Genomic DNA, 27,995 nt, shown 5'->3' with positions numbered 1-27,995 from the left:
GATATTAAGTAACTTATAAATAATAGGCTCATTTTTGTTCTTACGTGCACCCATAATATTTCCCGTTAGCTTCATTGGGACGGGTGGGTTTATTGGAATTAAATAATTACTGCTCGTCAACCAAGTCAAGTTTTGTCAGTATTATTTTGCTTAATCTCGTTATTCTATTTTTATTTTTATACTTAGTTCGAAAACAAGGTCACATGAGAATGAATTATCATCTTAAGGATTTCCAAAGGTATGATAAAAGATAAAAATTACTGAATATAATTTCCAAATGAATGATAACATATAGCCTGGGTCAATAAAGTCCCAAACTCTAACGCTTTGACCCTGCAGAATACATACACAAGCCCGTTAGTCCCTGATCATAAAATTCAGCCTAACATTGTCATCTATGTAATATGGAAAGCTACATGTAAACAATCATTACGCATTCTTCCTTCCCATTCGAATATGTACATAAACAGCATTAGAGCGACAATCATGACAATAAGAGATTTCAGTTTATTCGGTTTATTGTGGTTTAAATGTAAAGACTTATTGTATCGTAAAAGAAATATTTCATGCATGGGGAGCCGTGAACACCAAAGGCTTTTCTTTTTGCCTCCACTTTACATTGCATCTTTCTGCCAGTGGTTCCATTCAGACAAACCTTAGCAAATAAAGTTGACCCATGAAAAGGTCGCATCCTTCTAAAGCCCACTATTTGACAAATGCAATGATATTATGAGCATTTCATACACTATCAATTTAGCATAGATTGATTATTAATCAGAATTGGCAATATATACGGATCAATATTTTTCATATTGGCAGCGAAATATACACACATGTACATAATATATACATCAGACTAGTTGGATACTGGCTTAAATAATTAATTTGGCCTGAATATATGAAATGCTAACAATAACCATAATTTATTTATTTGCATAAATTACTTAAGGCAATTCTAAGGCACGGTTGCTCAGTTTCTAAAGGCCGAAGCCTAAAAACATGAAAAATAAAAATATAATACCATTACCATACAAATAATCGTTATAGATTCATTTTAAAACAAATATTTAATAAATGAGTAGAGGAAAGGAATATTTCAGAAATGCACTGTCTTATGTGGTTGATGCTGAAAAAAAATACAAAGCAAATATTTTTGTCTCTGTCATATTCAGTTCTTAAACATGATTCCCATTGAAGGTGTTCAATAATCCTGTTATAATTAGTTTAATATTATGATATTGTTTTGCATGTATAGACGAAATCTTCATAATGACATCACCAGTCGCGATACCTGATATCATTTATTCCTCTAATTTGACTTAATACCTTACATAGTTATATACAATTTTTTTTAGCATAGCCATATAATAAATTATTATTTATATACAATTCATATTCAATATAGAAAATTTATATTTGGATAAGCCCAAATGCCTGCAAATATTGCATATTATGAATGAATGAATTGTTTGCATTCGGTTTCAGTTTGCCCGTTTGTAATATTTCACTTAGGTTCCCATATTTATGTTTGGATAAGGCTAAATGCTTGAAAATGCTCTATATTTAAAATGACTGAAATAAGTTGCATTCGGTTTCAGCTTGCTTGTTAGTATTATCACACTTAGGTTCCCATATACATATACTGTGATATATCATTTCAATTCATATCTGTGTGTTAGCAATCCATTAACACTTCTGGCTTAGTGGGTATGACAAGAAATAAAACAATGGTCGTCAACATGTGCCAACTGTCTTAAACAAAGTCCCTCAGACTACATGTTTAAAATGCAGTTGATTGCGGTTGTAGCAACACCAGGCATCCGTACGTAAGCCTGCCTTTGAATCAGTGCCATACGTACGCAAAAACAGTAAGCAAATGTGGAGATGTTCTCCTTCAAAATGGCGATTTCACGTGTACACTGCAAGAAGTAGCTCGGCATCAGAAAAGCAGATGGATGCCACTCAAGGAGAATGATGAAGGCCGAGGGTTCCCGAGCCCTCGACCAAGACGATTACATCAAAGACCGGCGGGCGTGGACGAAAACTTTCAGGTGAACTGGGAGCTTCTCTTCTTCTCGATGGCTTCGATAAGTTTCTTGACCAAATCGTGGGGCTGGACGACCATCGGGATTTCTTTGTGATTTGCCTCGAGCTCCGCTTTCACAAAGTCCTACAATAAATATAAAAAACGAATGATGAAAAAATTTTGATCTTAAGAGGGTGAATAACAAATAGATTGATCGATCAGCATTTAATATCCTCACACCGAACGAAACTGTTTTTTTATGAATATGATTTGATATTTACAATGACCATGATAATCACTTCAAACGGAACATTCTTGGAAATATTTGGTTAATGTCCCACAGGCTCGATATTATCCCGAAAATCGAATTTGAAAATAATTTGATAATAGGTTATCAACGTATTCTCTCTGGTGGTGAGAATGAGGTCTATGTTTAATGTCTTTACTTTTGTGGGTTTTTTCTGCGGCTTTTAAGCTGCCCATTTACACACCACATATCTGTTAAAAGTACATGCCCACAAAACATGATGTCTTTAAAATAAGCGAACATAATGAAAGGAAGCTGAATTATTTTCTCAAAATTTGTACGGCAAAACTCTCGGTCGAAAGCAATCAGAGCAATCCGCTTCATGTCAATGTCATGACAAGAAACTTTATGGAGGGACCTGTGGATGCTTTATCCACAACGTCCGCTTTATCCGACAGTTACAGGAGTGCTTTTTAGCCGATCAAATCAATAAATGTTCAGGTACGACCGGTGTGTTGGTTCAGTTGGTAGAGCGTCCGTCTCACAACCGGGAGGTCGGGAGTTCAAAGCCCCATCGGCTGCATTAGACCGAAAGACGTAATAAGAGTTGCTGCTAATCCTGTACTCTAAAAATATTGGGTAAAATTTTTAACCAACCAATTTGAGGCAGTAGTTTACCCAATGCGGGAAGCATATTTTCCAGAAAGATTATAAAAAATAAGCAGCAATTACTTTAGAATGGGCTAAATTTTCATCACACTGGATAAATAAAAATGCCCCATGTTGGTTGGACACAACATTACCCGGATGGGGCATTTTTACCCAATATTTTAAGAGCGTACATGATACTACTTTGTCGTTAAACATTTACGGGACAAGAGCCTCATCGATCTGGCGCTGCACAGTTGTTGCCGGGCCCACGATCAAATGGGCAAACTGATTTTTTGGAATATTTCTATTTCGAACAATGAAAAAATTATGAAATTTTAATTGTTGGGGATTTTTTCAACAAAACGCAACCTTCCTCTGAAGTTTAATGCTTGTACCTGATTCTTCGCGCTCTTGACGAGCGGAACGCGTTGGTGACTAATCTCTGTGATGACCCAGTCACAAGGCTTGTTCGAGAAGGCACCTTTAGCTTTCGGAGTCAGGCCTTCTGTAACCGCAGGACCATCCGTCAGTGATTTTATCTGCAAGATAAAATTTAATTTCTCATTCAAATTATGGATAAGAGCGTCGTATTAATATGTGATTTGATTTTTTTTTCAAACCAATTCCGTAAAAAATCAAGCAACGTACCAGCTTATACATACACATAATGCCCAAAGTGAATCATTTATATGGACATGTGACAATAATTGCATACCCATCATGACTAATTTTGAAGAAGGTACGTTCATTAGATATGCTTGCTGGGCATGGCAAACTTTTAAGTCGCATATTTTTATGACGTAATAAGTGTGGCAGGGCACCATCACACACGTTTTATTTCGGTGTATAATATGCTCGGTGAAAGCTGCTATGCGATAGATTAAACGGGATACCATAAGCACATAATTTATATCATTGACAATTAATACAAATATACCCCGTAATAACTGAATAAGTTACTCAATAATCACAGAGACCTACCTCAATGTTAGACTTCAGCTGTATTCCCCACTGTATCATAGAATCCGATCTGTTCAGATTTAGTATGTTTGCATGAGGTAACCGATGTAGCGTCATACTTATCTGTAGAATAATAATGAACAAATTTTACTCATACACATACAAACACACCTTTTCCAGTGGTATGTTGGTCGAGTCTTTATGTTGCCCATGTTCGTTGCAAAATCTCAGTAATTATTGCATTCTTACGAGTGGAAATTCATTGTCAATTAATCTTTGTGATGTTGAATCGAATTTGAATCAATCGACGATCTATACATACATCCATGATATTACAAAATTCATTCCAGGACATAAGTCATAAAGTGATCGTAACATATACAGATTATAATGACGATACACTTTTGAAATGCGGGACAGGCCGTGTTTATTTTCAAATAGGGTAATTGTTATGGGATTCGGGGGTCCATCATTATTTTTTTCATCCCTTAAATGAATCATTGATCATTAGATATAAACCAATTGTTGAATAAATTTCGGCAGGTCACAAGGCGGGATAAAAAAGAAATACAAGTGCACAAAACCGGCGCACTACACTGTTAGAAAATTTATCCTTAAACTAAAAGAAGTTCCTGCAGCAGAGTCTCGAGAACACCTGTAATCTTACCAGATTGCGTAATCTTACAGGAAATTGGTATTTGGTGAGTGTAATCTTACAAATTTCCTTAAATAAAACACTCTTTTCCCCTTTTTCTAACAGACCTGTTCTGTTAAATTGCAGAAAAATTCCTGTTTCATGAATTTAAAGAATGATTCTGGTATTGCTTTCTGCAAAATCTTCTTTTATTTTTCTGTAAAATCAGGGTTTTTTTAACAGTGTAGTTTTTTGCAGTTCGATGTCCCTGTTGTCGGAGGTGTGGTTTGTGCCATTATTAAATGGGCGTTTTTCGCTCTGCGGCGCAAAATGAACTCGAAAATAATGTAAATGTATTCAAAATGCCTATCAAAAGACAAAGAACAGCTGGGAGGTCTTTCGCAAACATTAGTGAACAAGAACAGTAGTTTCGTCCTAAGTTTTGGAGCTGACGGAGAAGACTGCTAATATGTCGTTTGTGCAGATTTTAGGACGAAACTGCTGCTTTGCCATTCGCCAATTTTTGACAAAGAAATTTTGGTGGTTCATTATCGTCAAGAGTATTCGACAATACATTGTCTATGTTCTCGAAAGTGTTCTGCGTTGCGGCGCCAAAATTCCCTTATATGACCAATTTTGCTTGATTAAATCAATTTGCGTGATTGGATCAAAGTCATTACCTCATCCCCGGCCGAAGTACTGATGAATTGCATGGCTAAATCCGCCGTGGACACCACCTGAGCATTGATCTGGCGCACTTTATCCCCGACATGCAGCTTACCATACAACTGCTTGTTCAGATCCTTCTTCCAGCCGGCTATCCTGTAGGGATTCAACAGTACAAACAGTGTTTTTTTTTACATAATAATAATCTTCCTAGTTCTCATCTAACAAAACTTATGTGAATTTACACTTTATCTGTTCATACATTTATAATTGCATAATGAATATATTTTTTAATACCGTATGATAGTACATTGAACTCAGTTTAAAATTAGAACAACTTACGTTAAACTACGGGGTAGCATATCCCCTCCTTCCCTTTCTAATCACTTTAAGTATGGATTTTGTTATGAATTGAATTGACGCGTTTGATATGTAAATAATTATTATCTCTTGTTTTATGTTTGTTTATGTATACCTATACTGTATTCTATTTATGTTGGCCTGTGTTACGTTCGTTTAGAACTGATAACCTGGGCCCTTTATTGTAATTGATTCCATTTTTTATGAATAAAAGGTGATTTATAAAAAAAAATATTTCAGAGATATAAATATATCATAACGACAATTATGATCATATATTGTTATGTTTACAAGCCGGAGCCTCACTTTTTTCCAATAAACGTGAACAAAACTTGAACGTAGAAAAATGACCATTCAATTGGGTCTTTGCATGGTCAACCCGATCCCACTTTCAAAACCATTCTATGGCCACTGTTTCATCCCATCTAATGGATACCATCCCCGGCTATTTTATAAATACATAGAATCGCTCCTGGTATAAATTGTGCCTTTATAGTCTGTTCAAATGGCATGAGAGCCATGAAAAAAATACTTAAATAAAAAATGTAGATAATATGAATACTCAGGTGTTAAATGTTACATATTTTGTTTATTTGGTTAGTGGTTTATTAACAGATCTTTTCGTTTTTCATCTCTAGTTTCAGCCTTTTTTTTGTCTAAATTTGTTTGATGAAATGACCATGCGAAATGAGTACGCGAAAGGACATTAACAGATTTACGTTCTGATAAAAAATTGAACGTAATAACGCTTGCAATTGGAATTCAAATGTGCTCTTTCCATAACAAACCACCAACACGAATGTCCATACATCACAAATAAAAAAAAACAAGTAGATGACGAATTGAATGGGCCATGAAATTTTGTATCCGTGTTTTAATATGTTTTCTTTTTGCGATCTTTGATTGTTTTTCACACTATTATTTCCAGTCGAGTTATAACACTGACAGCTTTCTCACAATTATTGATTTCACGGTATATTAACCATGAATTTGGTAATGGTCCTTTTCTTGTTTCATTTTGACAAGTTTTTCTTTTTAATTTTGCTTGAATAAATTCTAACCATTTCCTTTTTACCATTCGACATTCGTTTTCATAAAAAATATCGAGAAACGTTACATGAATCGATATATGTCATTAATAATAATAATAATAATAATTATAGTAATAACAATAATATTGGGTATTTATATTGCGCACATATCCACCTTGTTAGGTGCTCTAGGCGCTCCTATATTACCCAGCTAAGCTAGGCGTTCAGAGCGCACACAGCTTCGTACGAATTACTTCCTACCGGTACCTATTTACCTCACCTGGGTTGAGTGCAACACACTGTGGATCAGTTTCTTGCTGAAGGAAATTACGCCATGACTGGGATTCGAACCCACGACCCTCTGTTTCAAAGTCCGAAGACTAATCCACTGGGCCACAACGCTCCACGTCTAACAGCTTAATACACGGAGCCGTCCAAAATTCTCTTTATCAAATTAAAAAAGTAAGATGAACAAATTGAAATGAACAAAAACTTACATATTATATGGAATTCAAGGAATAACTTACCAAACTGCATCCTCGATGGTACATAGGACTAAAGAGTCCAGTAACTCTGCCTTGGAGAATACAATCACAATGCCATCCATATCCTTCGACTGTTCCCACATCAAGCGACTATTTAAAAAAAAGGGACAGTTCATTGATTTAGTCTCCCAACACGATATAACTAAAATTAAGACATACTCTGAGACACTATGTTGTCTATGGTGAATATAAATTACACGTATTGGTATCTGATTACATGAGGTATGAAATATTTCAATTTTTACCTTATTGCCATGTGATAGAAAGTTTCTTTTCCACAGTGGACATGCAGAATTGCCTTTGATTTGAAATTGTGTGGCTCGTTCAAAGTTGGCCATTATTGCCAAACATGTAAACTTGAAGTATCGTATTATTGGAGCAATAAAAGAACTAAGCGAGGGATATCATCGACTTTCTCATATGCATATCACCGAGTTGTCACTGTTTTGTGATAAATAAGCGAAATTGTAAAATGTCTTAACTTTTTTTTATTCTATATCCGACTATAATGGAATTGTCAGCGTTACACTTCTTGGATTTTCTCCCTTTTCTCTATTGATTCAGATGAACGTTTATCTATTTGAATGCAGGATGAAAAAGCATTATCGATTAAATGCCTTGCTTAAGGGCTTAGGGTGCCGCGGTCGGGGATCGACCCCTGGACTTTCCATGTATAGCCATGCGCCTTAACACCATAGGCGGCGGAAGCGAGGGGGGGGGGAAGGGGGGACGTGTCCCCCCCTAAACCTAAATTTGAGGAGGGGGGATGGTCCCCCCTAAATTTGTAGTTGATGACCTTTTTTTTTTTTTGCTTGTCAATTTATTTTCCTACGCGTCCCCCCCTAAAATTTTTAGGTTGAGAACCTTTTTTTTTTTTGCTTGTCAATTTTTTTTCTTGGGTTGTCCCCTCCTAAAATTTTTGGCTTCCGCCGCCAATGCTTAACACCACTCGGCCACGGCACCTTCACCTTTGAAATAATTGTACTGACCTGATGTCTTCTTTGACCTTCTCACACTTTTCATATTGAGAGTTTATAGGGGTCATTGTGAATGGAACAGACGACCTTCTTTGAGTGTTGACGTAATAGGGTGGAGAGAGGTTATTGGGCCTGGCCGGAAGAGGAGGGGGCGACTTGGACGCGTCAAAGGTACTGCCCCGAGTCAACTCAGGGGAGTGACCCTTCGCCAAGTGGAGCTGCGTGAGATCAGTCACTGATAGACCTGGAGAGTGAAATTAGACATCACAGTTTTAAATAATAATATGCATTTTATTTATATAGCGCTTAATACAAATGTTTCTAAGCCCTGCATACTATTACCCCGGCTTTAGCACGGCTACCCTGATCGGGCGCATCAAGCATTCAAGGAATTCCTTCCTACCGTGTACCCATTTACTACACCTGGGTCGAGAGTGGCAAATGTAGATAAACGCCTTGCCAAAGGACGCTAGTGCTGTGATGGGATTTGAACCCCGGACCTTGTGGTTCACAGTCCGGAGACTTATCCACTGAGCCACAGCACTTCTGCAATTCTAAATCCTCTCAACACTATGCTTTATTCTATTTCCCTCTCATTTATTTTGTAGCAAATGTAGTATTTTGCCAAATTTTCACTATAGTCGTTAATCGCCAAAGTGGGGACGTGTGTGTGCGGTCTCACACAGTATTTTTATTGTTAATATACATGTAATCCACCAAATGGGCTCATTCTTTTTCGGACATAACGTGAGCATATAGTTCACTAACCGAGGACGCTCACTATACCTCCACACATACTACTTGAGTGGGGTTCTTTAACACACCATGCATTCACAATAATAATAATATCACTACTACTGGGCAATTCCATAAAATGATCAACCTTTTTTTACGTCCGACCCCCATTTTTCTTAAGTTTTACTTCACTTCATAAACTGACCAAGTCATGGTCCTTTGACAGCATTACAGGCTGTCAAAAGAACCAGAAATCAGAGACAGAAAATGTCATGAAGGTCCCAAATAAAGGGGGTCGGACGTACATGTTTTATGGAATTGCCCTACTACTACTACTACTACTACTACTACTACTACTACTACTACTACTACTACTACTACTACTACTACTACTACTACTACTACTACTACTACTACTACTACTACTACTACTTCTACTACTACTACTACTACTACTACTACTACTACTACTACTACTACTACTACTACTACTACTACTACTACTACTACTACAGCTACTACTACTACTACTACTGCTGCTGATGATGATGACAATAATGATAACAATGACAATATTGCAATGATAAACATGATATCACAAATAATCTTAACCATGCTAAAGGGTTTGAAATGAGATGAGGAATTAACTGGCATGAATGTATTTGTATCTGGACAGGGGCTGTCCTCCAGCCGGGTTCACGGGTAAAATGTAAGGAAATGTCCGCAGAAGTAGGTCACACAGCAGCTATCCAGACACACCCACCCATACGCGCACTCATGCACCCAAAACACACCCTCACACACACACATTAGCACATAAAATAACACTCCCATCCACACTCATATCCCTTCTCTTTCACCAATACAACCCGTCATCAGATTTTGAAATAATAAACCTCTAGTTCAAGCAGAGGGCCACTGTCTCCACCTTCACTCTAAAAAATGAAGTGCTAATTCAGCTCTTAAAGAGGTGTATAGTGACTGCACTTCGGAGTGCTGATTTTTCTCGTTCAAATTTGAACTAAACAAATCAGCACTCCGAAGTGCAGTCACTATACACGCTCATTAAGAGCTGAATTAGCACTTCATTTTTTAGAGTGTTCATGAAGAAAAAAAAAACGAGAACGATATATGTCTAATGTATGCCTGATTGACCTAGACGTAAATTGTTTTCTTGGTAATCATTTGGTAAGTGGTTATATACCAGTCTGGCGTTTACCACCAAAAAAGCTGTCCTGCCGTGCTCCTACATGAGTTACCATAAACCGAAACAAAAATGGAAATTCTAAAATGCTCACTTGGTACTGAACCTCGACGACCTTTCTTCTGGGGTATAGGTGGACGTATATCTCCTCGGACAGGGTCTACGATCACGACACTCTTTCGAATAACTGAATCATATTCATTTGGATCAGCTTCAACGAAACCTCCCGGTTTTTCATCATGCGGATCTATTACAATGACATCAGAAGTAGAAAATAATGATGAGTTGTTAATCGTGAACCTTTCGTTTTTACTACTATGTACTCCATACAAAAATTGCAATAAAAACACGACAAAGGAATATTCATACATAGAAAAATATTAGTCACATACGCACTGCAAAACCATATAGGTATTGATTTAACACCAGACCGGAAAACACCGAAGAAGTGTTGACACAACACAATTAACAATTAAAAAAAAACCATTGGTTAACACTGGTTAGTTGTGTTTAAATCTGATCTGGTGTTAGTCTAAAGCCGAAGCGGTGCTGTTTCAACATCTCTTGCGTTTTTCCGACATAGATACCGAGCTGCTAATAAGTTAATATACGGAGTCCTAATTTTGCGTTGAATCTTTTGGATCATTATTTATAATGCATAGATAATATATCTGTACAACTAGTTAAAAAAGTACTAAAACCACTGTTAAACCCTCATCAAGTTCAAGCAGTGTGTTTGCATGCTTCTCAGACATCGTCGCACGATTTCTGCTTTGTTTATTCGCTTTCGTATTTATTCCCTTATTTATCTATTCATCACCATTTCTTCATGTATTTACATAATCTAATTTTCATGTCATTATCTTATTTCTATAATAATATCATCATCTTCCTTCAGCTATTATTTTTTATTATTGTGACTACTTTAGGAAGGTTGGAATTTTGAGAATATACCTTGTCCGACTCTTCTTTTATAGATTACAGACTTGGAAAGCGCTCGTCGAGCTCGTTGACTCGATGGCAATGGTGCAAGATGGTCGTCGTCATCCTTCTCCCCATTATCACCCGGTCCCGTGATCTCTACAGTTATGATATGTGGAATGAACGATGGCGAGGGGGGGCAGCTACCGAAGAGGTCGCTTAGGCGACCGTCAGAAGAACCCTGAGACGAGCGCGTGGACGATGATGATGACGAAAAACGGCCGCTGTCGTTCCCCGGCCTTTCCTTGCCCTGAATTAAAGACAAATGCCAGTTGTAGCAACGATTTGAAACTGGATTTGTACATAAAGTGATAAAAATGCCATCAACATGTGTGTGTGTGCATGTACAAACAAATAAATGAAATAAACATGTGTCAAATGATTAAGCAATAAAGTGTGTAATTGCTGAAAATGAGCAGATTAGGCATGTATTCTGACAAAATATCGGGTCTTTTCTCAAGTTTACTTTAGTATCCCACATGTGCATATCTGTTTTAGCGATCTCCAGCGTGATAGTTTTTTTTTTAGCTTAAACATTTTTTAAAGAGATATTATCAAGCGCAAGCGAAGGGCCAAGTACAAAAGTCGACATTGCTTCCGAAAATATGACATTAAAATTGGCACTACTACTACTACTACTACTACTACTACTACTACTACTACTACTACTACTACTACTACTACTACTACTACTACCACTACTACCACTACTACCACTACTACCACTACTACCACTACTACCACTACTACCACTACTACCACTACTACCACTACTACTACTACTTCTACTACTACTACTTCTACTACTACCACCACTACTATACTACTACTACTACTACTACGACTACGACTACTTCAACTATATACGACGAATATTACTGCCACTATTACTGCTACTGCTGCTGCTACTACTACTACTACTACAACTATATACGAATAATATTACTACCACTATCACCATCACTACTACTACTACTACTACTACTACTACTACTACTATGACTGCAGCTTCTACTACTACTACTACTACTACTACTACTACTACTACTACTACTACTACTACTTCTAGTAGTACTAGTAGTACTACTAGTACTAGTACTACTACTTCTACTACTACTACTACTACTACTACTACTACTACTACTACTGGAACTACTACTACTACAACGAATAGCATATGACTTACAGCTTTCTTTGGACGAAGGATAACCGTGTCACCGGATAGCCTCCTGTTTTCCATATCACTAGCAACGCGAGAAAAGGCTTTAAACCAAGGCTTGAGGTCTCCACTGTCAAGGATTTAAAAAGAAAAACATCGAATGACTTGGGTAGCATACATGTAAATCTTGGTAAAACTACAAAAAGCACTTAAACAGGGCAATAATACATGTAACTTTATTTATATTCATAATCCATTGTGTTATTGACTATCCCAAAAATGATTTTGCAAGGGTTAGACTAAATATGCCTCCTTTAATTGCTGTTAACAAAATATTTGCTTTTAACCGCTGTGTGTATCACAAGAGAGCAAAGCACATGCTATAAACATGTTGAAAATTTCACATTCTAGTCACATTGAAAATATATATTGTGCATATTTATAACTTTCAAAGCTCATTTTATCGTTTTTTGTGTGTTCTGGGTATGTTTATGATAATAAAAAAAATCTTACTCTTTCAGTGGTTTGAAGTAATATGGCATCTTCGCGTGTACGAGAATAATCACGTGACTTGTCTTTTTACCAATCGTCATGTCCATGCAATGAACTTTGACAGCTGACGTCAGAATGTACGATGGGATGCTACCAGAACTAATCGATTTCTTCCTGCCGCCCAAAATATTGAGGGAGCTCTTTCTCTTTCCTCTGAACGAGGTTTCACTCGAGAACCCCTCCAGATTGTACAGATGGTCACCGCGCTTCCAAAGAACGAAGTAGAATTTGTTCTTTTTCTAATGTTGATCAGAGAAAGAGAGAGAGAGAGGGGGAGAGAATTTGACAAATTACGTCCTATGTGCCTGTTATTTCAGTAATTTGTGTTATTTCGGTTTATTATTATGCTCTTTTGTATTTCAATGGTCATATCTTTCATCAAAAGTAGCTGCAGCAGTAGCAGCAGCATCAGCAGCATCTTTATCTTTTTTTAACTAGAAGTGGAAAAAAAGAAGTATACATATACATTAGCAGCAATAGCAAGCAACACCAAATGTAGTTGTAGTAGCTGAAGTGGTAGTCGTAGTAGTAACAGCAGTGGCAGCAGCAGCAGCAGCAGTAGTAGTAGTAGTAGTAGTAAAAGTGGTAGTAGTATAGCAGTAGCATTAGTAGTAATAGTAGTAGTAGTAGTAGTAGTAGTAGTAGTAGAAGTAGTAGTAGGGTTTGCTTTTGTTTTCATTACGTGGCCTAAAAAATATACAATGATTCGCAATAGTACTACATTGTCTCCCGTATTAGCAAAGAGAAGATTAATTTACATGAAGGAAACAATGATATTTGACAACTTAATCTTGCTTAAGTAGATCTAAAACCCGGAACTAAATTTCTTTACATACAAAATATACCTTTATTTGACAGGGTTTGTAAATAAGATAAGTAAAGGTAAACTAAAATGCATGCTGATGCTGCGTATATATGGATTCTTCTCTTATACAAACGCAAGATAATAAGATAAACACTCTTATGGTGTCTTCAGCTTTCTGGCAAACGAACGAAGCCGTACATGTATAAATACTGTATACCTTATAATTGAAAAAAAAGAGATCTACAAGGTTATATGCTATTATCACAATGATTATGGCTGTTATCGAAACTACATTTTGTATCATTCTTGCTATTGATTAAATGATAAAGATGAAGATGAAAATATTGATATTACACATTCATGAATTCTTTATCAAATACCTTAACACTGTTCACATACTACGTGAGGTGGAAGGTGCACTTGAATTTTGTTGATTAAGGTTCATGGTCTTAGAGAGATCCATGGCATATCAACAGATCATGAGTTCACAATATTACACCTGGAACTAAGGGAATAGCTTTCAGTTGAACTTCGGAATTGTATTCGTAAAGCCTTGAAAGCGGAGAAATAATATCCATATACATGTAATATCCATATTGACAGTTTGCTTCCTCTTACGTACGGTATTTGAAGCAAATAAAGAAGAGCAAAATTAATAATGATCGTAGAGGTGTTGTGGCTCGGTGGCTAAATCACAGGACTTATAAGGTAATATAAGGTAAGGGGCACGAATCCCACTTAAAAATAAGTATTATTTTCTCACATCGATTTGGCATAAATCCGGTATAATCTAAGGCAGTACGCTACTCTTAAGTAGCAAGTTCGATGATGCAAAACAGTTTATTTACTAAAAATGAGGTTTGAGGCAGACTGTCCGTCATTAGCATACATGTGATACTCTCCATGGATATCTGAAAAGCGTGAAAACACGCATGTTTTTATGGTATGCAAGATTTATTAGAAAAGTATTCATTCCATTTTCACATTGTCAACCTGTGATACTTTATACAGTAGATACTTAGGTTCTATCAGCAATGTATATGATATTTTCATGGAATGTTCTAAACGAATTTTTCCTTTCAGTCTCGTATTGTGATATCGCATTCATAGTGTCTTTATATGACACGAATCACGAAGGAAAAAAAAAACGAGAAGATAAAATCCCATATTTAAACACTTGACCTATAAATGGGAATCAGCGTGTATCAAGACATTGAAATACTTGCAGTGCTTGCCACATTTTTTTCTTTCTCAATAACACTCCCCCATCCCCTTGGATATTTCGGAATTGGGTATCTTCGTGCCCGATGAAGGTTGTATTTTAGCATCCACTTCTCAGACGTTCTCTGCGCAACGTTCAGTAATAGAGGATCAGGAGATTAGAGGTCATTGTCGAAAGTTGGATGACTGGGACACCAGATCGTCCTAAGATTCGGCGGTGAAGAAAAAATGCAAATATGTTGTTTGCCCAGAGTCCAGGACGACACTGTTGTTTTAAATCACTGATTTTCGACAAAGGCTGCTTTGTTATGAAGGGATTTTGACAAAAGGCTCTCTGCGTTATACATGTAGAAAGCGTATGCGAAGTGGTTGCTAAAATGCCGTATTAATTGCCATGCGGACAAAAGTTTTGGTCACCAATTTAAGCGCCAAGCGAACCGGGGAGGGAGGGGGAGGGGTGTGAGGTTAGTTATTTTCCTTACCTGGAAATTAACCGTGCACCCCCCTGCAACATCCTTTTGCTCTCCTGTGATAAGATATCCCTCATGGATTTTATCTTGAGTTTCGTCGGCCATTGTCACACGTTGTGCACCTGCAATAGAAAAGAAAAGGAATTTGACGCTCTACCAAAACGGAATATTAGTTACAATCACTTACTTGATAAGATACGCAAATCATGTCAATTTAATGAATGAATAAATAAATAAACGAGTAGATAAATAAATAAATAAGTTAATAAGTACAAAAAATGAATGAATGAATAAATAAATAAACAATGCATTTATTATCATTATTAAAGGACAAGTCCACCCCAACAAAAACTTGATTTGAATAAAAAGAGAAAAATTCAAGAAGCATAACACTGAAAATTTCATCAAAATCGGATGTAAAATAAGAAAGTTATAGTATTTTAACGTTTCGCCTATTTTCAACAAAATTGTTATATGAACGAGCCAGTTAAATCCAAATGAGAGAGTTGATGACATCACTCACTCACTATTTCTTTTGTATGTTATTTTATGAAAATGAAATATTTTGATTTTCCCATCATTGTTATTTGAAATGAAGTTTCATTCCTTCCTGAACATGTGGAATTCCATTATTTTAACATTTTGTGCTTCAGGCAACGAGGTCCTAACCGTCAAATTCGTCAAAATTGAAATATTGTATAATTCAAACAATAAAAAACAAAAGAAATAGTGAGTGGGTGACATCATCGACTCTCTCATTTGGATGTAACTGGCTCGTTCATATAACTATTTTGTCGAAAAAAAGTGAAACTTTGAAATGTCCTTTCTTATTTTATATCCGATTTTGATGATTTTTCAGCATTGTGCTTGTCTTGGCTTGATTCAAATCAACATTTTTCTGAGGTGGACTTGACCTTTCATGGGAATTGTACTTGATATTTATCTCTTAGCGCCTCTCAGAATTCTCTAAGCGCTATAACCCAGGGTAATTCTGCACCACTTATTTTATATATAAAATAAGTGGTGCAGAATTACCCTGGGTTTACCAGAGCTGCTGTTACACGCTAAACCTTCCAAGGAATACATTGATGCCTTGTCCCCATTTACATCACCTGGGGTGCTTGGACAAGTGTGATGATATGGACTGTGGTGGCACTCTTGATCTGATTGCTGGCACCAGGGGAGGGGGGGGGTGCACAGGTGGCATTTGCCCCCGGGATCGATGACCCCTTCATGTTGCCCCCCCTCCCCCGATATTTGAAAAACTGGAAACAAAACTCGTATAGTAAATGCAGTCAGAAGCATTCTACTCAGGCTATAAAGTACTCCAAAGCAACATTTTTTCCCATCAATCATCAATTATTCTCATCCAGTCACTGTAAGCTCCCAACACTATCAATCACTCACATTATGTCTATAATGGGTTGACTTTTGTGACGATAATTGTGTATCATGTCTTGCTTTTCAATGCTAGGTTTAACCCTACAGTTTCACCATAACAATAGTCTATTTTCTTCATCTAGAGCACTGTTTCCTCGTTGTCAAGCAACTTAAATTATTCTTTTCTTATGGTAAGGGTGCCATAAATTCATATTCCCTGATACCAGATTTTATAACTTTTCATCTACATCATCTTTCACCAAATAAAAAAATGCTGCATCTACTGTAGGCTCTATGCTAATAACAAGACACACACCTATTTCGAGATAGAAATAAACTTACCCCTGTCTAATAAAATTATTCCTGTCCTAGAAAAAAAAACATTTTGTTTATTACGTATGAAAAATAAAATATGAAAAGAAGACAAATATCTAATAGGGATGAGTTCATGCTGTTGTTTTCATAGGGGGTTCCAGGGCTCTTCGCCCCCTACCCTATTGGCGGAGCAAAAAAGGAGAAAGAGGAAAGATAGGAAGAGTAAGACGAGTGAATATGAATAACATTTCGCCAGAATAACACGGGTTTTAAAAATCCAGTGTTCAAGTAAAAAATTCACAAATTTTCATTCTCGTTTAAGCGAAGTACACATATCCTGCATGTTCGTAATTACGAAAAAGTGCTGAATATTATTTTCATCTCGCGCTACGCTCTCGCATTAATTAATAAGATCATGAAGATAGGCACCACCCTGTTCACGACTACAGTAAGTGCTTCGTACGTCCAGTTTTTATCTATATATAAAAATTATATATTAAAAAAATATCTTCATGGGTTTAAGCAAGTTACCCTTTACAGGTGCCTTTTCAGGTCAATATACTTTTAAAAAATCGCTCGCGCTTTGCGTTCGATTTTGTGAAACATGCCAACAAATAATAATAATTAACCGCCTTTGCGCTCTCAAATATTATTTTGCCACCACTTGCAACACCCCACCCCCAGTTTAAAATCCCGATGACGCCACTGCCTGATCATGTTATTCGCGTTTGACTTTTTTCTGAAACTCACGTAGTTTTTCGCAAAATACGTATACTAAACCAATCAACCATGTCTGTTATGAAAACAATGCATGTTGACATAAAGAGAACAATGTGTTGAACACATTCATCATTTTCATGAAGGTATTTTTTTACCTTGAAGATTTCGTGTAATTTTTTTTAGGTATCAGGGCCCTGTCATACAAAGAGTTGCGATTGATCGAATCAATCGCAACTATGGAAAGCCAGCAAAGTCAACGTACCAAATGCATGTTTATTTTCAAAAAAAGATCTAGATATTAATGTACATCCATAAATTCATTGATTTCTTGACAATTTTGTGTGATCTCCTTTGCTTACAAAGGACATTTTGCAAATTTCCTATAGATGAAAAATTATGACACTGATGGAATTCCATAGAGTTACGGTTAACTATTTCAATCGTAACTCTTTGTAAGACGGGGCCCAAGGACTACACTGTGAAAGTATGTACTCACATAACTGTATGTACATCATGGACTGTATTGACAGAATCATTATGAATACAAAGCAATTTTTCATAAGAACCCCATCATTATTTATTTCCCCATCAGTGAAAATAAAAGAAAAATGTTTTTATCTTCATCTGCTCATGAAATCACTTGTCAAGATTGTCTGTGCATTAATAATTGGCATTTATATAGCGCTTTATCAATCTACGACTGTTCAATGCGCTTCACAATTATTACTACACGGTCACTGGATTTATAGCATTCCAAGCAGCCTGTTATAGGCGCAAACTTGCTAAACCAACCACAATGACGATTGTTTCCTACCGGTACCCAATTAGCACCTGGGTGAGAGTGGTAAGTGTGGATTGAAGCCTTGCAAAATGGCGCTAGACCATGGTGGGATTCGAACACACGACCCTCTGATTACAAGGCGAGAGTCAGAGCCGCTACACCACGGCGCTTCCACATATTATTTTCATTTTAAAGCAAATCGTTCTCTGCTTACAGTACAATGAATCTTCCTAAAGATACCATTTGCTCGAATCTAAACAATGTTAGCTCGCACTTTTTTTGTGTCATGAAAAGTGTACACCCACACCCCGTCAGATCATTAAAAGTCATTCATTCTCCTACAATTTCACAGACGAACTGCTCACAATAATGTGATAACAATAGGGACATGTTCGTATCTGTCCCTTCAAGAATAATAATAATATACATTTATTGGCCAAACTTCCTTCTTGGCTTAAAAAACAACAACTACGTTTTCGTTATCTATATTTTTCATTTGATACAAGGAACAATTATTAGAAGATCGGAGGACAGTCTTTGCCGTGATCAAGTTCTTGGTAACATTGTTAGTTTGTGAATTGCCCCTTGGGCTACACCAAAATGTGTCTTCTTTCCGCCGGTTCTCTAAGCCCATTAACAGTTTGTCTACTTCAATTTCGTCTGAAGGCCACCGTACACCTTACGATTGGTCCGCGACCCGATTTTGGAATAAAACGTAGCAAAATTTGATGTTAAAATTAAGACGTGGAATATCTTACTAAGTGATAGTCTAATTCATCGTACGAATACCTACATGTATGTTCAAATCTGTGACTATTTGCATTTATCCTTTTTAGAATAAAAGCTGGCTTAATAATATGTAGTATTATACGCTGTTAGAAAATTTTATCCTTAAAATAAAAGAAGTTCCTGCAACAGAGTCTCGAGAATACCTGTAATCTTACTAGATTGCGTAATCTTACAGGAAATTGGTATTTGGTGTATGGAATCTTAAAAAAATACTTAAATAAAACACCATTTTCCCTTTTTAAACAAAGCTGTTCTGTTAAATTGCAGAAAAATTCCTGTTTTTATGAATTTACAGAATGATTCTTTTATTGCTTTCTGCAAAATCTTTTCTTTTCTGTAAAATCACGATTTTTTAACAGTGTATACACATTTATCCACATTGAGGCTGCGCTCAACCCAGGTGAGGTGAATGGGTAACCGGTAGGAAGAAATTCCTTGAATGTTAGAGCGCCTAGGCAGCCAAGCTGAAGCCGGGGTAATAATAATAATATGAGGGCCCGCTGGGAGAACAGTTTTCAGAAATGATGTGGCTTCCCTATGTTAATATACCTTTATTGTTATCATTATTATTATTATAGAAGTAGTAGTAGTAATGCATCTTCAAACGTCCAAAACAACAAAATTCCGACGAATCAATGTATCATCATCATGGTTATGTTGATGTCCCAGTATGCGTGGTACACATAAGAGCTCAAATCAAGTCTTCTTCTTTCAACGATTGGCACTAAACAGCTAAATCTCACACAACATGACTTGCACTGAATAGGTGAGAAAACTGACGATAAAAATGCTCTGCTACCTAAAAGTCAAAATAATGAGGAAATTCTAAAACTACAAAAAATATTTTTTATTTTCTTAATAAAAAATAAAACTACATATTAAAAAAGAAAGGTGCAGTATTTTCTGCATATTGAAATCGTGCTTTTCAGCACCAGTCAAGAGTGGATGTCGAATCAAAACATAGACTGTTCTCACACTTTGCACGCTCCAACTAATACAACATTAATCTATAAAATCCTAAATGGAATAAATTAATCGTTATATGAGTTAGTGATTATTCAATGTAGCCACAATGACGCCTTGAAACAAGTTGAACCAATCAAAAGCTATCACACTGATTAATAGACTAAATATCCATCCGGAGTCAACGTGCGATTTATTATTTTACTTTCTATTTCGACTGAAATCATAGTTCAGTGTCAGTACCGAGAACTGCGATTGATATAATGATGCTTGAATTTCCGAGCGCTATTTATCTGAAAAAAAAATAAAAGGCGCCAAAAAGATGTATGTATACATTTTCTAACTGAATGATTTTTTTGCATCAATATCTATTTATTCATATTTTGTGTGATATTTCTTTACTTATTTTGATCTATCTTCTCCCCACAAGTCATGCACATTTATATCAAATCCAGAAGAACTGTACTGGTCCTTTCCATCCATCTTTCTTGCTCTTCCCTACCTATATGTATTATTGTGGCTATCATTATTATTATTATTATTTTGTAGCAGTAGTATAGTAGTAGTAGTAGTATAGTAGTAGTACATGTAGTAGTAATAGTAGTAGTAGTAGTAGTAGTATAGTAGTAGTAGTATTAGTAGTAGTAGTAGTAGTTTAGTAGTAGTAGTAGTAATAGTAGTAGTAGTAGTAGTAGTAGTAGAAGTAGTATAGTAGTAGTAGTAGTATAGTAGTAGTAGTAGTAGTAGTATAGTAGTAGTAGTATAGTAGTAGTAGTAGTAATAGTAATAGTAGTAGTAGTATAGTAGTAGTAGTAGTAGTAGTAATAGTAATAGTAGTAGTAGTAGTAGTAGTAGTAGTATAGTAGTAGTAGTAGTAGTAGTAATGGTAGTAGTAGCAGTAGTATAGTAGTAGTAGTAGTAGTAGTAGTAGTAGTATAGTAGTAGTAGTAGTAGTAGTATAGTAGTAGTAGTAGTAGTAATAGTAGTAGTATAGTAGTAGTAGTAGTATAGTAGTAGTAGTAGTAGTAGTAATAGTAATAGTAGTAGTAGTATTAGTAGTAGTAGTAGTAGTATAGTAGTAGTAGTAGTAATAGTAGTAGTAGTAGTAGTAGTAGTAGTAGTAGTAGTAATAGTAGTAGTAGTTTTAGTGGTAGTAATATCGTTATTATCATTGTTGTCATTATAAATGCAACTGTTATTGTTATCATTATCATTATTATTGTTGTTATATTGTCATTATTATCATCATTATTATTGTTGTTGTCATTATCATTATAATTTTTATCATTATCATTATCATTGTAGTTATTATTGTCATTATTATCATTATTATCATTGTTTTTATCATTGTTGTCATTATTAATATAATAATTATATCAATTATGATCACTATCATTATTATCATCATCGTCAACATCGTCATACATCATTTTTATTGTCATTCATAACTAACTATAATCAGAGGCGGAACACCCTGTTAAATCAGGGATTTAAAAGGGGAGCAAAACGATAAAAAGAAGGAAATTTAGGGCGACATCCTTTCAGTCATGTCAGTTTGGAGGCTGAATGATTTCGTTATAACACATGTTTTCCATAGACTAAATGCAGCCCGCAAATGGCGGGCTCAGCCTCCAACGGTTAAAATAAGTTTCAAAAGTTGGAATGCGTTGAATCCGGCGTCAGTGGATGGGGGCGGGTGCTTGCCCACTGATTAAGATGTTACAGGGTGGAGGAGGGGGGGGGGGGTTAGCATTTGCATTAATTGCCCCGGATGCTATATATTTTTGGTTTCATACCCCACTGCCCATCTGGGCCAATTTGCAGATATATCAGGGAAACCGTTCATTATTAGCTAACATGTGGTTGATTGCAATCAAGGAATTGTTTTCTAGTTTGCTTATATAAATATTTTCAGGTAAACATTGTTCGATCTATTTCCTGCTCTTCCCCCATAAAGTTACTCATCCCCAAAGTCCATCCTATCCAAAGTGACAAGCCATGATGATCGAAATTGGATTAAATCGTTAAAGGGATGGTCCGGGCTGAAAATGTTTATTTCTTAATATATAGAGTAGAATTCACTGAGCAAAATGCCAAACATTTCATCAAAATCGGATAACAAATAATAAAGTTATTGAAGTTTAGAGTTTAGCAATATTTTGTGAAAACAGTCGTCATGAATATTCATTAGGTGGGCTGATGATGTCACATCTCCACTTTCCTTTTCTTATGTTATTACATGAAATTATATATTTTTTTAATTATTTCTTACTTGTGTGAATAATATGTCTCCCTTATAATGAAATAAGTTGCAGCGATAAATGTCTAATGCACTAAAACAGTTTTCAATCAAATTTTTCTAGTTCTTGGAGGAAAACAATTTGAATAAACATAATTTCATATAATGAAATACAAAAGAACAAGTGCAGATGTTACATCATCAGCACACCTAATGAAAATTCATGACGACTGTTTTCACAAAATATTACTAAACTTTAAAATTCAATAACTTTGTTATTTGTTATCCGATTTTGATGAAATTTTCGGCATTTTGCTCAGTGAATTCTACTCTATTTATTTAGCTATAAATTCTTTCGGCCCGGACCATCCCTTTAATGTGTCTTGAAAGGGGTAATACAGGCTGAAAATAATATGATTTAAACAGATTAAGAAATATCAGACAAAGAAAACACTGAAAATTTGATCAAATTCGGTCAAGGAATAAAAAAAGGTATTTTAAAGATTTACATTGTTCCGGTAAAACAGTTCTAGACATGTCATCATGAACATTCAATGAGCAAACTGATAATGCCATTTCCTCACCTGTTCTTTTGCATTTCATTATATGAGATTAAGTCTATTTATTTTTTGTTCCTTTAAGAAACAAAAATATTGGAATAACAAGTGATAAGTGCATTACATATTTATTGTTGCAATTTATTTCATTACAAGGGAGACATATCATTCACACGTGTGTGGAAAAATGAAGCAATTGTGATTTCATTTAATTACATAAGACAATGGAAAGTGGGGATGTGACATCATCAGTCCATCTAATGAATATTCATGACGACGTACGTATGTTTTCGCAATATATTGCTAAACTTTTAAATTCAATATCTTTGCTATTTCTTATCTGATTTTGATGCAATTTCCAGTATGTTGCTCTGTGAATTTTACTCTTTTTATTTGAATACAAATTTATTCAGCCCGGAGCATCCCTTCAGAGCATTTTGCTTTAAACTTCAATGTTTGGTGTAGTGACCATCGTTGTTACAAGCATTATCGTCACCATTGGTGGTTTTCACACCATCCTCCTGTACACTGTAAAAACTGCGGTGTTAAAACTGACACCAATTGGTGTTAATAGAGGACCACACCCTGAGGTGTTAAAATTACACCCTAGAGATTAAACATAGCACCAAAGAGTGTAAATGTAACAACAAAAGGTGTTGTAATAACACCTATCAGCCTATAGGTGTAAAACTAACACCACCAATTCAATACCGGTGTAAAATAACTGGTGTGGTTAACCGGTTAACACCACAGTTTTTGCTGTGTTCCAGAAGGCAGTGGACCCGAATCCCACCTCCAGACTGCGCTGCTTATACAAAATCCTTCCACAAGTCTACGCTTTACCACCGAGAGTGACAAAGTGCGGATTGACGCCTTGGAGCGTAGGACCGAGATGGGATTCGAACACGCGATCATGCGAGAGTAAGTACCACTACACCACGTCACTTCCCCATCTCTCCCTTCTGTTTCGTGGTTTCTTTCTATTCAACCCTCTATCGCCCCTGTCTCCTTCTCTGACCTCCTTGCCCTGTGTATTATCTTCATGATCTTGAACGACACTGCTTATCACATGCTTGACTCATTTTATACATCATCCTACATATCCCTCTCTCTCTACATATATATCTCTCTCTGCCTCTCTGCCTTTCTCCATCACTCTCTCTCTCCCCTGCTCTCTCACCCTCTCTCTGCCTCCCTCCCCCCTCACCATCTCACATTTCACAAACCACACCCCTTTTCTAATAGCATTCATACAATCGATTTAAGGATACTGCATTTTCTTTCACAGGTCCTCAGGTATAATGCAATTGAATTTTGACTTACTTCTATTTCAGCGACCGAGATGGCTCTTAGAAGAACAACTCCTTCTCTCTCCAAGACAGTAATAATACTAAATGAATTTCCACACAAATTCACAATAGAATGCATGTGGACACGAAAGTCATTAAAAAATGCGATTCTTTCTATAGGAAGTTGCCGCTGAAACAAAAAAGCTGGAGTCACGAAGTATAATTCTAGTTTCGAGCGCACTTTGCCATGAGGTTGTTACTCGCTACGTCTTTCTGATGAAAATGAGAAGAAAATGATTTTCCCCCTCGAATTTTCCCTGCAATGAGGAAGTTTTACGAAGCATGAAGTCGCTATTGAATGATCGAGCGAATATAATATGATATAATGTACTCGTTCTTGTTCAATGCCTTTGTCAAATATAACATGTTTGCTGTTCACCGTACCTGTGGGCGGCTGTGTTGTATTAAAGGGCATGCCAAAACTTACATCAAATTTTTAATATTACACCGCGTTCAGGATCAGGGTATAAAATATCAAGTACTCCTATAATAATACAAATATTATCACGTCGGTATGTTTACGTACATATTGCATTGATAATCGGCGTATGTGTGTGTAATTTAGCACTAGACATACACAGAACTATAATAGCATGATTAAGCTCAAAATTATCATTCATGTGTGTAAACCGAGCAAAAGTTCGTGCTTGGTGAGTCAGTTTTACTAATTATGCAGTCCAACCTCATGAAATGTTCACGGGGAGAAGTTGGCGGATCAGGTCAGATCCATCATGTCTATGTGCAATCTACAGCCCGAAAACTCTATCACTTTTCTTGATATTCACTGTGTGCATGTGGATTTATAAGTGTGGGTGTGTGTTGGGGTGTGTGCGTAAGGGTGAGTGTGTGGGTGTGCGCTCGCTTGAGTGTAGGGGTATTCTATCTTTCGATAGTCTACCATTTATACATCTAACTCATTTGATATCTTATTGCTCGTACACAGAGCGGGGCACTGTGAGTACATGCATCTGTCTCCTTCGCTAGCCCGACATAGCGCCACGACTTTTATTACAAGCGGTTGCTACCATTCATGATATCCTAGATCCACCTCTGTATCTTTGCCGATGTATTAAATCCATATTCGTGCTTCATCGTTCTTATTCCTCCACCTGTCGCTTACTCTACACATTTTACTGTATTCAGAATGATTTATAATTCATAGAAGTTTGGATAAAATCCGAAATCGGAATTTTTAATTTCTATGTTTAAATATCTAAAATGAAATATATTTATTTTGATATTCATTTCTAAACTCTTAAAAAGTATTGGTCAAATGACCATTCTCTTGGTAAATATTTGTCCGACGGAGAAAGATGGTCAGAATGAACCAAATTATCGATTAAGATCGACCAGCAATTTGGTTGATGTTGACCAACTTTTTTGTTCGGACACATCAATCAAGAGAATGGTCATCTTGACCAATACTATACCTGTTAAGTATACTTTCATTATGTCTAGTTGGTCCTAAAGGCATGGTTACACCGCCCGAGCGTTGTTTGAGCGGTCGTAAAGCGGAGAGAAAAAAATCATCACCGCTCGCTACCGTTCACCATTTTCGATTTCGATTTTTTTTTTTGCGATTTTTGTTTTGGATTTTTCCCCCAATTTTGTGAGCGAAATTCTACCCTCTCTCCCTACCGCTCCACGACCGCTCCAACAACGCTCGGGCGGTGTGACCAGGCCTTAAAGCGGGCACACACGCTCGAGCTTTACTGGAGCGCTCACAAAATTGGGGAAAAATCGAAAACGAAAATCGGAAAAAAAATCGGAATCGAAAATGGTGAACGGTAGCGAGCGGCGATGATTTTTTTTCTCTCCGCTCCACGACCGCTCCAACAACGCTCGGGCTTTACTGGAGCGTTCCTGGAGCGGGGGAAAAAACGCTCGTGTCACAGCCAACACACGCTACCGCTCGCTACCGTTAAACTAACGCTAAAGCAACGCCGGCTTCACCTGTGCACCGCTAAGGCAACGCCCTGTTTTCGATCCCCCTCCACCCATTTTGTGCGCGGTGACGAGCGTTCTTGAAATTCGACCCCCCTTAACGCTACAACGAAGTGCAGGCGGTGTGTCCAGGCCTTACAATGATATATATATTTTTGGGATACTAAACACTAAGTCGCCTATACATGTATAATAGTATTTGTTAAATTAATATTGAATTGTGAATATAAGAAGCAAATTTGAAGACGAATCGAGTTATCATTTCTCCGCTGTCCTCTTTTTTTCAAAGGGAATACATTACATTAAATAATATTATGTTAACATTAGATGTAGATTGTAAGACTCGCTTTGCTAGCTCGCTTTCTTGTATTCGCAATTCGTATAATATTTTATCCAGAACTTGGGTATCCTCAAACTGCCTGATTTGTATTCAACACCGATTGTATTTACATACTGTGACTAAAAATACTACTGTTTTACATCTATCGAAAATATTGTTATTGGTGTGTAAATTAATTTGGCTGAAATTTTACATTGCGTGCCTCGTTCAAAGCAGATTGTGCTAAAGTGTAATTAGGTGGAAAATTGAGAAATAAAATTGTTTCGGTTGGGAAATCCATTTTGATCTATACAGCACAAAGACATATTAAACATGATTATGATTGTCTCAATGACATCATATATACATTATTGCTCAATAAACAAAACTTATTTAATATACAGGATATGAGCTCACATGTTTTTCGGCGTGGAATTCATGCGGTGGTTAGACTTTTGTTTGTCAATCAATAAAATGATTGCTTTGACTAATAATTGTAATAATTGACCCCCCCTCAGTAATTCTACCATTTCGATTTCGTCCACGAAAATCATTATATTTGTACATGAATCGTTAGTGTATCACTGCAAAATGCTATGCCTGAATGTAAAAGACTATCACCTTAATGTTCAAGTGAAAATAAAAGGGAGCGTATACTGAGAAAAATGGCTTTTTACGGCTGCTATTCTTACCATCATTTTGCTTACCGTAGCTGGCCCCTACATTCAAATAGTTTGCACTTATATACTGGCTTTCATAAATCGGGAAACTCTCAAAATATGAATTCGCAAATTTTAGTTTATTGTTTGGTATTGTATTTTCCTGTCAAGGAATTGACTTATTTAATCATTGAAACCTTATAAAATGCATCACTGTATTTTGTTCAGGTGTGGTCAATATGACCTTTGACCTGGAGGGAAGATTTTGCCAGAAATCTTATTCGGGCCACTCTTATTTACTTATTTTCAAAAAGTAATTAAAAAAATACTGTTATGACTGTTGGAGGAAATCAGTTCACTATATTCACGATTCCTGCCGCCGGGGCGTGAATCTGGAGACTTCTCATATCGCTCTTTTATATTTTCTTTCTTTTTGTTTTGTATCAATAATGATGATATTAAATGTTATTAAATCCGTTTAATCTAAATGCAAAAGGCGCACAGGGGAAAGGAAGAGAGACAAAACAACATCAAATGATATACGTATGCATAATAAGTCTTCAGTTTTATTTTAAAAGCTTCTGCGGAGTTGTAATTTGTAATTCGATTTATCAATAAAGCAAGAGCACTTGCTTAAAACTAAATAGTTGATCCATTGTATTGATCGGTAATGATAACAATTATGCAAAATGCTGTATTTAGCAATAGGCTTAACAATTAATACGGCAAAATTTAGTTTAGTTTTATGACTACAGG

At 36.3% G+C, this 27,995-nt stretch overlaps 1 protein-coding gene across 1 annotated transcript; it reads right to left on the bottom strand.

Annotated features, from left to right (window-relative positions):
• Positions 1-45: 45 nt before the first annotated feature.
• On the bottom strand, positions 46-24,622 carry LOC121425559. The gene is made up of 12 exons (XM_041621643.1): positions 24,292-24,622; positions 15,237-15,346; positions 12,690-12,967; positions 12,204-12,306; positions 10,991-11,267; positions 10,131-10,283; positions 8,110-8,341; positions 7,103-7,210; positions 5,199-5,340; positions 3,906-4,007; positions 3,320-3,463; positions 46-2,170 (listed from the first exon to the last, which is right to left on the bottom strand). The coding sequence occupies exons 2-12, from the start codon at positions 15,327-15,329 to the stop codon at positions 2,048-2,050; spliced, it is 1,755 nt and encodes a 584-aa protein (XP_041477577.1). The 5' UTR covers positions 15,330-15,346; positions 24,292-24,622; the 3' UTR covers positions 46-2,047.
• Between the last annotated feature and the right edge of the window lie 3,373 nt (positions 24,623-27,995).

The sequence above is a fragment of the Lytechinus variegatus genome, chromosome 12 (assembly GCF_018143015.1).
Source record: "Lytechinus variegatus isolate NC3 chromosome 12, Lvar_3.0, whole genome shotgun sequence".
In the NCBI taxonomy this organism is placed as follows: Eukaryota; Metazoa; Echinodermata; class Echinoidea; order Temnopleuroida; family Toxopneustidae; genus Lytechinus; species Lytechinus variegatus.
This window is presented reverse-complemented; position numbering and strand designations above follow the sequence as displayed.